Source organism: Staurois parvus, unplaced genomic scaffold (genome assembly GCF_062004578.1).
Source record: "Staurois parvus isolate SC_StPar_1 unplaced genomic scaffold, SC_StPar_1.0 ptg001658l, whole genome shotgun sequence".
NCBI classification, from domain to species: Eukaryota; Metazoa; Chordata; class Amphibia; order Anura; family Ranidae; genus Staurois; species Staurois parvus.
In genome coordinates, this window is record NW_028319454.1 from 61,574 (window position 1) to 74,596 (window position 13,023).

The following is a 13,023-nucleotide window of genomic DNA, read 5'->3' on the forward strand; positions in this document are numbered from 1 at the left end:
ATACATATCTGACCCCAGACCATTTGTTTGTACCTTCTATTCATTTCCCTACTGCCCAGGGGCTCAATGTACATCCTTAATGACCAGACTGTTCCTGCACACACCTTTGCAATGAAAGGGCCTGACATAATCTAATCTACTCACCTGTCATGGCTATGATTCCATATTTCCACTCAAATCTTACATGTCCGTTACAGGTGGGCTTTAAATTACCATTGAGGATGAGCCAGACTGGGAATCTGGCTTTGCCAAAGTAAGTGTTGGGACATTTCGTGGAAATTTGGCTATTTCAGCAAAATGCATCGCAGTCAGTTGATAAATGGAGATGATGGTGGTGTTTGGTGAAGGGTGCAATGGGATTTAAATGGCTTCTAAAGGTTGTAAAGCTCTTTTTACTTATTCTGGACCTGTTCTTGTGGCAAAAAAACTTACCCTAACTCCTTCGCTGATCCGAACCCCATCGCTGATCCGAACCCCATCGCTGATCCGAACCCCTTCGCTGATCCGAACCCCTTCGCTGATCCGAACCCCATCGCTGATCCAGAACCCCATCGCTGATTCGAACCCCATCGCTGATCCAGAACCTCATCTCTGACCCTCACACCATCGCTGATCCTTACCCCTTCATTCATCCTAATCCCTTCGCTGATCCTCACCCCTTCACTCATCCAAACCCCATCGCTGATCCAAACCCCATCGCTGATCTGAACCCCACCACTGATCCTCACCCCTTCATTGATCCTAATCCCTTTGCTGATCCTAACTCCTTACATTGCGGGTCAGTGGGAAGAATGTCCCTTACATTGGGGGTCAGTGGGAAGAATGTCCCTTACATTGGTGGTCAGTGGGAAGAATGTCCCTTACATTGGAGGTCAGTGGGAAGAATGTCCCTTACATTGGTGATCAGTGGGAAGAATGTCCCTTACATTGGTGATCAGTGGGAAGAATGTCCCTTACATTGGTGATCAGTGGGAAGAATGTCCCTTACATTGGTGATCAGTGGGAAGAATGTCCCTTACATTGGTGATCAGTGGGAAGAATGTCCCTTACATTGGTGATCAGTGGTAAGAATGTCCCTTACATTGGGGGTCAGTGGGAAGAATGTCCTTACATTGGGGGTCAGTGGGAAGAATGTCCCTTACATTGGGGGTCAGTGGGAAGAATGTCCCTTACATTGGGGGTCAGTGGGAAGAATGTCCCTTACATTGGGGGTCAGTGAGAAGAATGTCCCTTACATTACGGGTCACTGGGAAGAATGTCCCTTACATTGGGGGTCAGTGGGAAGAATGTCCCTTACATTGGTGGTCAGTGGGAAGAATGTCCCTTACATTGGTGATCAGTGGGAAGAATGTCCCTTACATTACGGGTCAGTGGGAAAAATGTCCCTTACATTGGTGGTCAGTGGGAAGAATGTCCCTTACATTGGTGGTCAGTGGGAAGAATGTCCCTTACATTGGGGGTCAGTGGGAAGAATGAGCCTTACATTGGTGATCAGTGGGAAGAATGTCCCTTACATTGCGGGTCAGTGGGAAAAATGTCCCTTACATTGGTGGTCAGTGAGAAGAATGTCCCTTACATTGTGGGTCAGTGGGAAGAATGTCCCTTACATTGGAGGTCAGTGGGAAGAATGGTCCTTACATTGGAGGTCAGTGGGAAGAATGTCCCTTACATTGGGGGTCAGTGGGAAGAATGTCCCTTACATTGCGGGTCAGTGAGAACGTCCCTTACATTGGGGGTCAGTGGGAAGAATGTCCCTTACATTGGAGGTCAGTGGGAAGAATGGTCCTTACATTGGGGGTCAGTGGGAAGAATGTCCCTTACATTGGGGGTCAGTAGGAAGAATGTCCCTTACATTGGAGGTCAGTGGGAAGAATGGTCCTTACATTGCGGGTCAGTGGGAAGAATGTCCCTTACATTGGGGGTCAGTGGGAAAAATGTCCCTTACATTGGGGGTCTGTGGGAAGAATGTCCCTTACATTGGTGGTCAGTGGGAAAAATGTCCCTTACATTGGAGGTCAGTGGGAAGAATGTCCCTTACATTGGTGGTCAGTGGGAAGAATGTCCCTTACATTGGGAGTCAGTGGGAAGAATGTCCCTTACATTGGGGGTCAGTGGGAAAAATGTCCCTTACATTGGGGGTCTGTGGGAAGAATGTCCCTTACATTGGTGGTCAGTGGGAAAAATGTCCCTTACATTGGAGGTCAGTGGGAAGAATGTCCCTTACATTGGTGATCAGTGGGAAGAATGTCCCTTACATTGGGGGTCAGTGGGAAGAATGTCCCTTACATTGGTGGTCAGTGGGAAGAATGCTCCTTACATTGGGGGTCAGTGGGAAGAATGTCCCTTACATTGGGGGTCAGTGGGAAGAATGTCCCTTACATTGGGAGTCAGTGGGAAGGATGTCCCTTAAATTGGGGGTCAGTGGGAAGAATGTCCCTTACATTGGGGGTCAGTGGGAAGAATGCCCCTTACATTGGGGGTCAGTGGGAAGAATGTCCCTTACATTGGGGGTCAGTGGGAAGAATGTCCCTTACAATGGGGGTCAGTGGGAAGAATGTCCCTTACATTGGGGGTCAGTGGGAAGAATGTCCCTTACATTGGTGGTCAGTGGAAAGAATGTCCCTTACATTGGGGGGTCAGTGGGAAGAATGTCCCTTACATTGGAGGTCAGTGGGAAGAACGTCCCTTACATTGGAGGTCAGTGGGAAGAATGTCCCTTACATTGGTAGTCAGTGGGAAGGATGTCCCTTAAATTGGGGGTCAGTGGGAAGAATGTCCCTTACATTGGAGGTCAGTGGGAAGAATGTCCCTTACATTGGAGGTCAGTGGGAAGAATGTCCCTTACATTGGTAGTCAGTGGGAAGGATGTCCCTTAAATTGGGGGTCAGTGGGAAGAATGTCCCTTACATTGGTGGTCAGTGGGAAGAATGTCCCTTACATTGGGGGTCAGTGGGAAGAATGTTCCTTACATTGGTGGTCAGTGGGAAGAATGTTCCTTACATTGGTGGTCAGTGGGAAGAATGTCCCTTACATTGGTGGTCAGTGGGATGAATGTCCCTTACATTGGTGGTCAGTGGGAAGAATGTCCCTTACATTGGTGGTCAGTGGGAAGAGTTATCTTTTTACAGACAGCTTAGCAAGATTATTGGTGTCATGCAGCTGTTTCTGCCAAATGGTGTTGCCCTGGAACTATGCAGCCGCCATCAGATGGGAGGTCAATCATCCACAGCTCAAGGAACCCCAAGTAACCTCTGGAGGAACTGTGGTTGAGAATGGTTGTGGTGTTATAGGGAAAGTTTATCCAGGGAATATCCGATTGCCTCTCAGGGGGATCAGGAAGGATTTTTTTTCCCAGCAGTAGATTGTATCGTGCTTTGCTGTTTTTTTTTTGCCTTCCTCTGGATCAATGGTGGGTGTAGGAATAAAACTTTTTTTTTCTATGGTTGAACTGGGTGGACTTTTGTCTTTTTTCAGCCAGACTAACTATGTAACTCTGAAACTATGTTACTAAGTTCTATAAAGAATCTTTGTTATTTAATAAACTGGACAATAAATCTGAAGGAATGAAGTATACAAACCTAGACGCTCAATGAGAGGGGATTTATCTCAGAATATTTAGCAGGGGCCGCCATTAACTGGATGTTTTAGCATTGTATACATAAATCTTTGCGGCTGATCCCGGAATCCGTCTGAATGAAGTGCAGATACAATGTAGCCATATTCCTTCGGAAGTAATGATTGCCGGGAACGTTACCTATGTATGTGATGTCCTTGAATCATGTAACGGGGTGACTTGGTGTTGAACTCTGAAGACATACAATCTTCAATTCCCATAGAAATGGTTTCTTTTTGTGCGTTAATGAACAAGTGAAGCTTCTCGGCACATATATGTAGATCTCCGGGGGTAGGGGGGTGTCACCTAACAAGGTTTCTGTCTACAGATCATCCTGTCAGGTGCTGATTGGGGATTACGTCTTTCCGTGGGGGAATATTGCGAGCCGGCCTTATTTCCGGAGGAATCCCTCTCTGAACTAATAAAGGGGGCCTCTGCTGCACAATCGCTCCACTAGGGGGCACTGCCATCTCTATAAATGCATTGGCTGATTTATTGCAAACCCGGAGCCATGCCAGACACTGGAAATGTCGCTTATGGCGAATAGAAACGCTTTAATGTCTGTTCAGATTCCTCTACAGATCTCCACAGAAACCTCAAATATTGAGACCCTCTGATATGCAAATCGCTACCCCCCCCCCAATTGTCTGAACATCAGAAAAGGTTTTATAATTCCATGTAAATGTGATTCCCCCCAGGAATGCCTCAATGAGCGGAGCCTGCGGGTACCTCATAGACATGATCACCCAATCGGGCATCTTACATCTATAGACCGGGACGGGGGTACACCATACATAGATCTGTGAAGGTGACCCTGAGAACAGACAGACCATTCCAGCCTTCGTGAAATAGCCCGGGGGAGGGGTGGGGAAATCGGGGGGGGGTGCAGAGAACGAGGGGATCTAGCCTAGAGAGGAAAACTGGTGAGAGACTGGTGGGGGAGGGGTTGTGGAGAGGTGCCGGGACAGTGGGGTGCAGTGGTTGAGCAGAATTTTTTGGGGTACTGTGTAGATACAGGGACTATGGAGTGCAGTGTTTTGGGGGGGGGTGTAAAAATTTGAGGTGGGTGTGCAGGGACAGGGAAGTACAATGTTTGGGGGAGGCTGGGGGGGGGGGGATGCTGTAGCAGGGAAGTACAGAGTGTGAGGGGTGCAGAGGCTGGGGGTGCTGTGTTTGAGGGGCTCTAGAATTTAGGGAGTGCAGGGACAGGAAAGTGCAGAGTTTGGGGATGCATGAACATTGGGGTGCAGTGATTAAAGAGAGGGGTGTAGAATTTGGAGGGGGGTGCAAGGACAATGCAGAGTTAGGGAGAGGTTGAAGGGTGCTGGGACAGGAAGGAGGAGAGATTGGGTGGTGCAGTGCAGAGTCTGGGGTTTGGGGGTGCAGAGAAAGGGGCGTGCAGAGCTTGCACGGGTACAGAGTTTGGGGGTTCAGGGATAGGGAAGTGCAGAATTTGGAGAGGTGCAGGGGCGAGTGAAGGTCAGAGATGCAGGGACAGGGAGTGAAGGTCAGAGGTGCAGGGACAGGGGGGTGTAGAATTTGGAGAGGTACAGGGACAGGGACAGGGACGAGTGAAGGTCAGAGGTGCAGGGACAGGGGAGTGCAGAATTTGGAGAGGTGCAGGGACAGGGACGTGTGGAGGTCAGAGATGCAGGGACAAGGACGAGTGAAGGTCAGAAGTGCAGGGACAGGGATGAGTGAAGGTCAGAGATGCGGGGACAGGGACAAGTGAAGATCAGAGGTGCAGGGACAGGGGGGTGTAGAATTTGGAGAGGTGCAGGGACAGGGATGAGTGAAGGTCAGAGATGCAGGGACAGGGGGTGCAGAATTTGGAGAGGTGCAGGGACAGGGACGTGTGGAGGTCAGAGGTGCAGGGACAGGGACGTGTGGAGGTCAGAGGTGCAGGGACAGGGACGTGTGGAGGTCAGAGGTGCAGGGACAGGGACGTGTGAAGGTCAGAGGTGCAGGGACAGGGACGTGTGGAGGTCAGAGGTGCAGGGACAGGGACGTGTGGAGGTCAGAGCTGCACGGACAGGGGTATGCAGAGACTGATTGTTGGGGGTGCAGGCTTTTGGAGGGGTGCAATGTTGGGGGTGCAGATACAGCACTCCATTATTAAAAAAAACAGAAGGTTAACATTTCTTTATATCTGGTTGATTGGATTAATCATTTTTGTACAGCACATGCCTTCTGTTGTGTTTTTGGATCCATGTACAACACAAAGTATACCACAGTAAGTGTGAGACATGAAGAGAGACTGTCTGCACTTTTTTCTGGTAATATACGAAGCAAAGAAAGGAATTCTGAATGAGCGGGACCTCAGTGGCATCTCTACAGTTCTCAAAGGACAGAAAGAGCAAAGAAAAGGATGCAAGGCCACACCTTGGGGTATACAAGTATACAGATTATATCCAGGTGGGGGCAATCATGAATTACCGTTGAGGATTGGGTTCATTGTGCTTATCTCGCTCGTGTTTGATCATCCGGTACCGTCCAATGCGAATGTCGGGTCGGGACACTTTCATACCGTTCAGTGTTATCCTGGAGAACAGACAGAAACATTTATATCCATTTCATACAATGTGTCGGCTGCAATGTATGTCCATTAATAAATGGCATCTGACACAACCCCCCTCCCTGCCCCCCCATCTATATTATACCCCAAGAGACTTCCACCCCCTGTCTATGTATGAGTATAATACCTCTTCTATAACAGGGAACGGAGGGGAGGTAGGAGGCACGGGACACCGGAGAGGGGGGTATAATACCTCTTCTATTACAGGGAATGGAGGGGAGGTAGGAGACACGGGACACCGGAGAGGGGAGTATAATATCTTGTATTACAGGGAATGGAGGGGAGGTAGGAGACACGGGACACCGGAGAGGGGAGTATAATACCTCTTCTATTACAGGGAACGGAGGGGAGGTAGGAGACACGGGACACCGGGGGGGGGGGGTATAATACCTCTTCTATTACAGGGAACGGAGGAGAGGTAGGAGACACGGGACACCGGAGAGGGGAGTATAATACCTCTTCTATTACAGGGAACGGAGGGGAGGTAGGAGACACGGGACACCGGAGAGGGGGGTATAATATCTCTTCTATTACAGGGAATGGAGGGGAGGTAGTAGACACGGGACACCGGAGAGGGGAGTATAATATCTTCTATTACAGGGAACGGAGGGGAGGTAGGAAACACGGGACACCGGAGAGGGGGGTATAATATCTTCTATTACAGAGAACGGAGGGGAGGTAGGAGGCACGGGACACCGGGGGGGGGGGGGGTATAATACCTCTTCTATTACAGGGAACGGAGGGGAGGTAGGAGACACGGGACACCGGAGAGGGGAGTATAATACCTCTTCTATTACAGGGAATGGAGGGGAGGTAGTAGACACGGGACACCGGAGAGGGGGGTATAATATCTTCTATTACAGGGAACGGAGGGGAGGTAGTAGACACGGAACACCGGAGAGGGGGGTATAATATCTTCTATTACAGGGAACGGAGGGGAGGTAGGAAACACGGGACACCGGAGAGGGGGGTATAATATCTTCTATTACAGGGAACGGAGGGGAGGTAGGAAACACGGGACACCGGAGAGGGGGGTATAATACCTCTTCTATGACAGGGAATGGAGGGGAGGTAGGAGACACGGGACACCGGAGAGGGGGGTATAGTACCTCTTCTATTACAGGAAACGGAGGGTTCAAGCTATGGGACAGGAAGTGAAAGGAAATCTCCCCAGTGGAACACCTGACCGGGGTTGCAATCCCTTGCTCTATCCAAAATGAAAAAAAAACAAAACGTTTTGCCTTTCTTTCTACTTTGACATTTTTGACACTAATGCATTCACAGCGTATAACTAACATCGCTCTAATTCCTGATCCTTTTTGAACCCGGCCGGGTCACTTTAAAAGCGATGATGCCAGTTGCGCTGTGCGTGGTTCATATTTTGCCGTTTTTGGGTTCCTTGGCTCTTTCTTCCACCATTCACCTCCACCAGCTCCTGGATTTTCATTGCTAAGTACATACTGTATATTTTACAGAGTCCATGATTTAATATCAATCTATATTTTCAGATCAGTATATATATATATCGGTATACACGGCGCAGTCACAGGTGGGGTCATAAGGCGCTCGTGATTTCTATGCGGTATCTGTTGCAATGAGCGCTCAGCAATGCGCCTCTAGAGCCCCGGGGCTTTGTATAATAATATTTCTTTCACATCAGTCCAACAAATGCGGTTTATCGTCTTATTCCGGCAGAACACAATGCAATTTCTTCCTTCCGTCCACAATTTTACAAGACGGGAAAATAAATTACATTTTTTTCACTCCAACGTTTGGTTGACTATCAGCTTCAGCAGAGGTCCCACCAGCTGGGCAGAGAATACGGAGGGAAACAAAGTGAAGAAGAAGAGGATCGGTAAGACACAGACTTTGTGCAGCACTACGGAGCAGGAAGCATATCCCGCATATGTAATCGGCATGTGTAGCGCCCCCCCCCCCCCCCCCCCCATGTCCAGACAGAGATGAGGTCTAGAGAACATTAGGACACTTTCATGAGAACCCTACATGAGGTGGACCTCCTTCACATCTATTCTATAAATCAGTTGATGGAAGCCCACTAAAGGGGTAGTTATGAGCACACTACAGACAGTGGGGGTAGCGGTTGGGTTCAACCCGTTGTTCTCCTGCACTGGATCTGAACAGGACAGATCTGAGCAGATAGATATACAAATCTGTCATAATGTGATTCGCCCGACTGGAATTGGAGCAACTGGAAAATCTGTGGGGTGATCCGAAGAGGGCTGTGCACAGGAGATGACACGCAATCTGACAGATCCGGAGTGTTTTTACAAGGAAGAGCGGGAAAATATTGCCAAGTCAGGATGTGCCGTGCTGATAGACTCCTCCTCATAAAGACTGAGTGCTGGAATCACATCAAAAGGGGCTTCACCAAAGGATCAGTGTAAGGGTGTGAACACTTATGCAACCAGATTATTTTAGTTTTTTATTTTTACTTCCCTCCACCTTAACCACTTCATGTCCGGACACTCTCACCCCCTTGCAGTCCGGACACTCTCACCCCCTTGCAGTCCGGACACTCTCACCCCCTTCCGATCCGGACGCTCTCACCCCCTTCCGGTCCGGACGCTCTCACCCCCCTTCCGGTCCGGACGCTTTCCCCCCCCTTCCGGTCCGGACGCTTTCACCCCCTTCCGGTCCGGACGCTTTCCCCCCCTTCCGGTCCGGACGCTCTCACCCCCTTCCGGTCCGGACGCTCTCACCCCCTTCCGGTCCGGACGCTTTCACCCCCTTCCAGTCCGGACGCTTTCACCCCCTTCCAGTCCGGACGCTTTCACCCCCTTCCAGTCCGGACGCTTTCACCCCCTTCCAGTCCGGACGCTTTCACCCCCTTCCAGTCCGGACGCTTTCACCCCCTTCCAGTCCGGGCGCTTTTACCCCCTTCCAGTCCGGACGCTTTCACCCCCTTCCAGTCCGGACACTTTCACCCCCTTCTAGTCCGGGCACTTTTACCCCCTTCCAGTCCGGACACTTTCACCCCCTTCCAGTCCGGACACCTTCACCCCCCTTCCAGTTCGGACACTCTCACCCCCTTCCAGTCCGGACACTTTCCCCCCCCCTTCCAGTCCGGACACTTTCACCCCCCTTCCAGTCCGGACACTTTCACCCCCTTCCAGTCCGGACATTTTCACCTCCTTCCAGTCCGGGCACTTTTACCCCCTTCCAGTCCGGGCACTTTTACCCCCTTCCAGTCCGGACACTTTCACCCCCTTCCAGTCCGGACACTTTCACCCCCTTCTAGTCCGGGCACTTTTACCCCCTTCCAGTCCGGACACTTTCACCCCCTTCCAGTCCGGACACCTTCACCCCCCTTCCAGTTCGGACACTCTCACCCCCTTCCAGTTCGGACACTTTCCCCCCCCTTCCAGTCCGGACACTTTCACCCCCCTTCCAGTCCGGACACTTTCACCCCCTTCCAGTCCGGACATTTTCACCTCCTTCTAGTCCGGGCACTTTTACCCCCTTCCAGTCCGGGCACTTTTACCCCCTTCCAGTCCGGACACTTTCACCCCCTTCCAGTCCGGACACCTTCACCCCCCTTCCAGTTCGGACACTCTCACCCCTTTCCAGTCCGGACACTTTCACCCCCCTTCCAGTCCGGACACTTTCACCCCCTTCCAGTCCGGACATTTTCACCTCCTTCCAGTCCGGACACTCTCACCCCCTTCCAGTCCGGACACTTTCACCCCCTTCCAGTCCGGACACTTTCACCCCCTTCCAGTCCGGACACTTTCACCCCCTTCCAGTCCGGACACTTTCACTCCCTTCCAGTCCGGACACTTTCCCCCCCTTCCAGTCCGGACACTTTCCCCCCCTTCCTGTCCAGGCCAATTTTCAGCTTTCAGCACTGTCACACTTTGAATTACAATTGCGCGGTCATGCAACACTGTACCCATATTAATTTTTTTGCATTTTTTTGAGACAGATTAAGCTTTATTTTGGTGGTATTTATTCACCACTGGGATTTTTTTTTTTTTTTTGCTAAGTGAAAAAGTCCAAAAATGTTGAAAAAAAGTGTTTTTGTTATAAAATTTTGCTAATAAACAATATTACATCATAAATCTCGGCCAAAATGTATTCTGTTATCTTTTTAGTAAAAAAAAAAATAACCCAAATTAGTTTATAACCAAAAACTATAATTTTAAACATTTTTTTTACATTTTTATTTTTTTTTATATTATTATTTTTTTTTTACATGCTGTCACCCTACCAGTACAGTGATGAAGATTTTTTTTTTTTTTACACCCATAAAGGCTGCAAAAGCAACCATTTCTCCTTCTCTCTGGCTGCATTCTTGCAGCCATTGAGGAATACTGTGAGAGCTGTGATTGGCCACAGCTTGTCACATCGTACAAGGCTATTGTGAATAGCCCTGTACCATGTGATCTCTGTGATCATTCACAGATTTCACACATAGTAAGCAATGATGTCAGAAGTGACATCTTGTTTACTATTCTTCATGTGATCACTGATTGGCCGACGATCGGTGTTCCACTGTGTCCGGAGCGGTGCTGTGCGCTCCCGGGCAGCGCGCACAAGCAGGGGGCGGGGAGGCCATTTATAAATGGCCACCCGACTCTGCACTGCCACCGTCCGGCCGTTTATATACAACGGCCGGACGGGAGGAGGTTAAAGATTTCAGTTTGTTGTTCAACTGAGTTGTACAGTTTATAGATCACATTAAAGGAGGAAAAAGTTCTGAAATTATTTATCTTTGTCTCGTTTTTTTACATCACAGAAACTTGACATTTTATCAGGGTGTGTAGACTTTTTATACCCCCTGTGTGTGTATATATATATATATATATATATATATATATATTGAGAAGAAAGTGTGGATGCAGAGGGCACTGTGGTAGGAGACAATCAAGAAATAACATCATGAATCATCATACAAAGAGACACGTCTGTGACATCACCAGCCCTTTCCTGTCTCTCCTTTACAACAATCTGTGTAGATGGCTCAGATATCTATCTCCCAGATACGATTGCGGTAAATCTCACCAACCTGTTGTAAATGTCATCATCTTCTCCCCCCCAGCCCCAGTACTCGTTGGGGAAACCATTTATCTTCAAGAACTGAGCTTTACTCAACCCCGAGACTCCGCCAAAGTACCCCGCGTAGGGCAACCTGTGGGGAACAAGAGATAAGAAGAGACGGATATGTGACAACGGGAGCGAGGTAGACATTCACACACAATCTTCTGATACTACAATGTGTTTTATTCACAGATCTCAACTTTTCTTCATGTGAAGATTAGAATGCCAACCAGGAGGAACCAAAGATCTGAGATATCTGACATTACAACCACCATTGCTGTGCTGGACATTACACCATACTGGCTGCCATTTTGGGTGGAAACAGGTTCAGCCATGGTTGGCGGTGTTCTGGTAGTTGGCAGTGCGATGTAATCTGCAGTATGTAGTTCTCATTAATTGCTAGAAGGTAATCATATCTATCACAGAGCTCCAATGACCAGCAAGGACCGTGGGGATGTACGAAACATTTCTTGGTTATTTCCAAGCCTCCATAAAAGCCATTCACAAGCCATACAGATTAGAAGGATGATGGAACATTTTCTGCATCCTGGTACTTCAATCTGACCATAAACATCCCTATGTTCTCCATTATTATTATTATACAGGATTTATGGCGCCAACAGTTTGCTCAGTGCTTTACAATATAACGGGAGACAATACAGCAACAATACAGTTCAATACAAGAGGGATAGGAGGGCCCTGATCCTGGGAGCTTACAATCTAAGAGGGAGGGGCTGGTGGTACAAAAGGTAATAACTGTGGGGTTTGGACTGGTTGGAAGAGTAGAAGATTCCATTATTAGCTGAGGGCAGGATAGGCTTCCTTCATTATCCTTCCATTTCTCTACTGGATTAGCCCCGCACTGACCGGACATCTACAAAGACACTCAAGTTACCCCAACAGGCCATGTTTTGGAAATTCCCCTTAGGTAAATTAACACTCATGAACACCAAGCCATTGACATTTATTTGAAGCACATGTGCAAGGTGAAGGATGTCCTGAAAACATGATCATGAGGGTACCTGAAGACTGAGGTTGGGAACCACTTCCCTACAGAACCCGATTATTGCTACTGATGATTGGACTGGTGACTCTACAAAAGCAAATAATATAATGTCTACATAAGTAAAACAAAATGGAACACCAACATATCCCACAGCGCTCTACAGGGGACACTAAAACATGGAGTCACGAGTTTGGTATGGGACACCCCTCTGAAGTCCATTTGGATGAAATGCGTGTAGAAGGGTAGAGTTCCCAGTGTGCCAGGATTTCCAGCTTTTAAGAGTCATGGCCTCAATCACTTAAATGATTTGTCTGTGAGGTACTATAGGGAAGAGTTGGAGTGGGTCGAGGTTGGAAGATGGGGCAGCATGATGAGAGGTGTAGGGTACAGAGGGGTGCACTTACTTTTCCCTTCCTTTGGAGGATCGCTAGAACACTGCTGGCCCTCTACATAGGGAAGAAGCTGGGTGGAAGTGGTGGCCTAGTGGAGAGTCCGCCTACTTGGCTGTGGTAGAGAAGGTATCACACCTAGGCAACCTGGTCCCCCATGTCTCATGGCCTCAGGTGTTCAGTGGGATCCCCTTTGCAGTAGGTCAGGAACAACTTATAGGCAAAAAAATGAAAAAATATTTCCTGCCTTGGCTTACGTGCGAACATGGAAAAGTGGTGAACTGGAGGGATGGTTACCAGGTTCTCCAACCCGCCATCGGAATTGGACTGTAGGCTTCAGTGTGGGAATTGGCTTATAAACCTGCAGCAAGGGGCCGCTACA

General features: G+C 48.8%; 1 protein-coding gene across 1 annotated transcript in view; it reads right to left on the reverse strand.

The window, feature by feature from the left end:
• The window catches only part of LOC149434843 (beta-1,4-galactosyltransferase 2-like), a 73,091-nt gene that overhangs the window by 5,739 nt on the left and 54,329 nt on the right, over positions 1–13,023 (reverse strand). Inside the window, exons 3-4 of the mRNA XM_089663315.1 lie at positions 11,215–11,337; positions 6,050–6,154 (exon numbers count right to left, since the gene is read on the reverse strand). Coding sequence (XP_089519441.1) covers positions 6,050–6,154; positions 11,215–11,337 — 228 coding nt within the window. The remainder of the gene's footprint in view (positions 1–6,049; positions 6,155–11,214; positions 11,338–13,023) is intronic.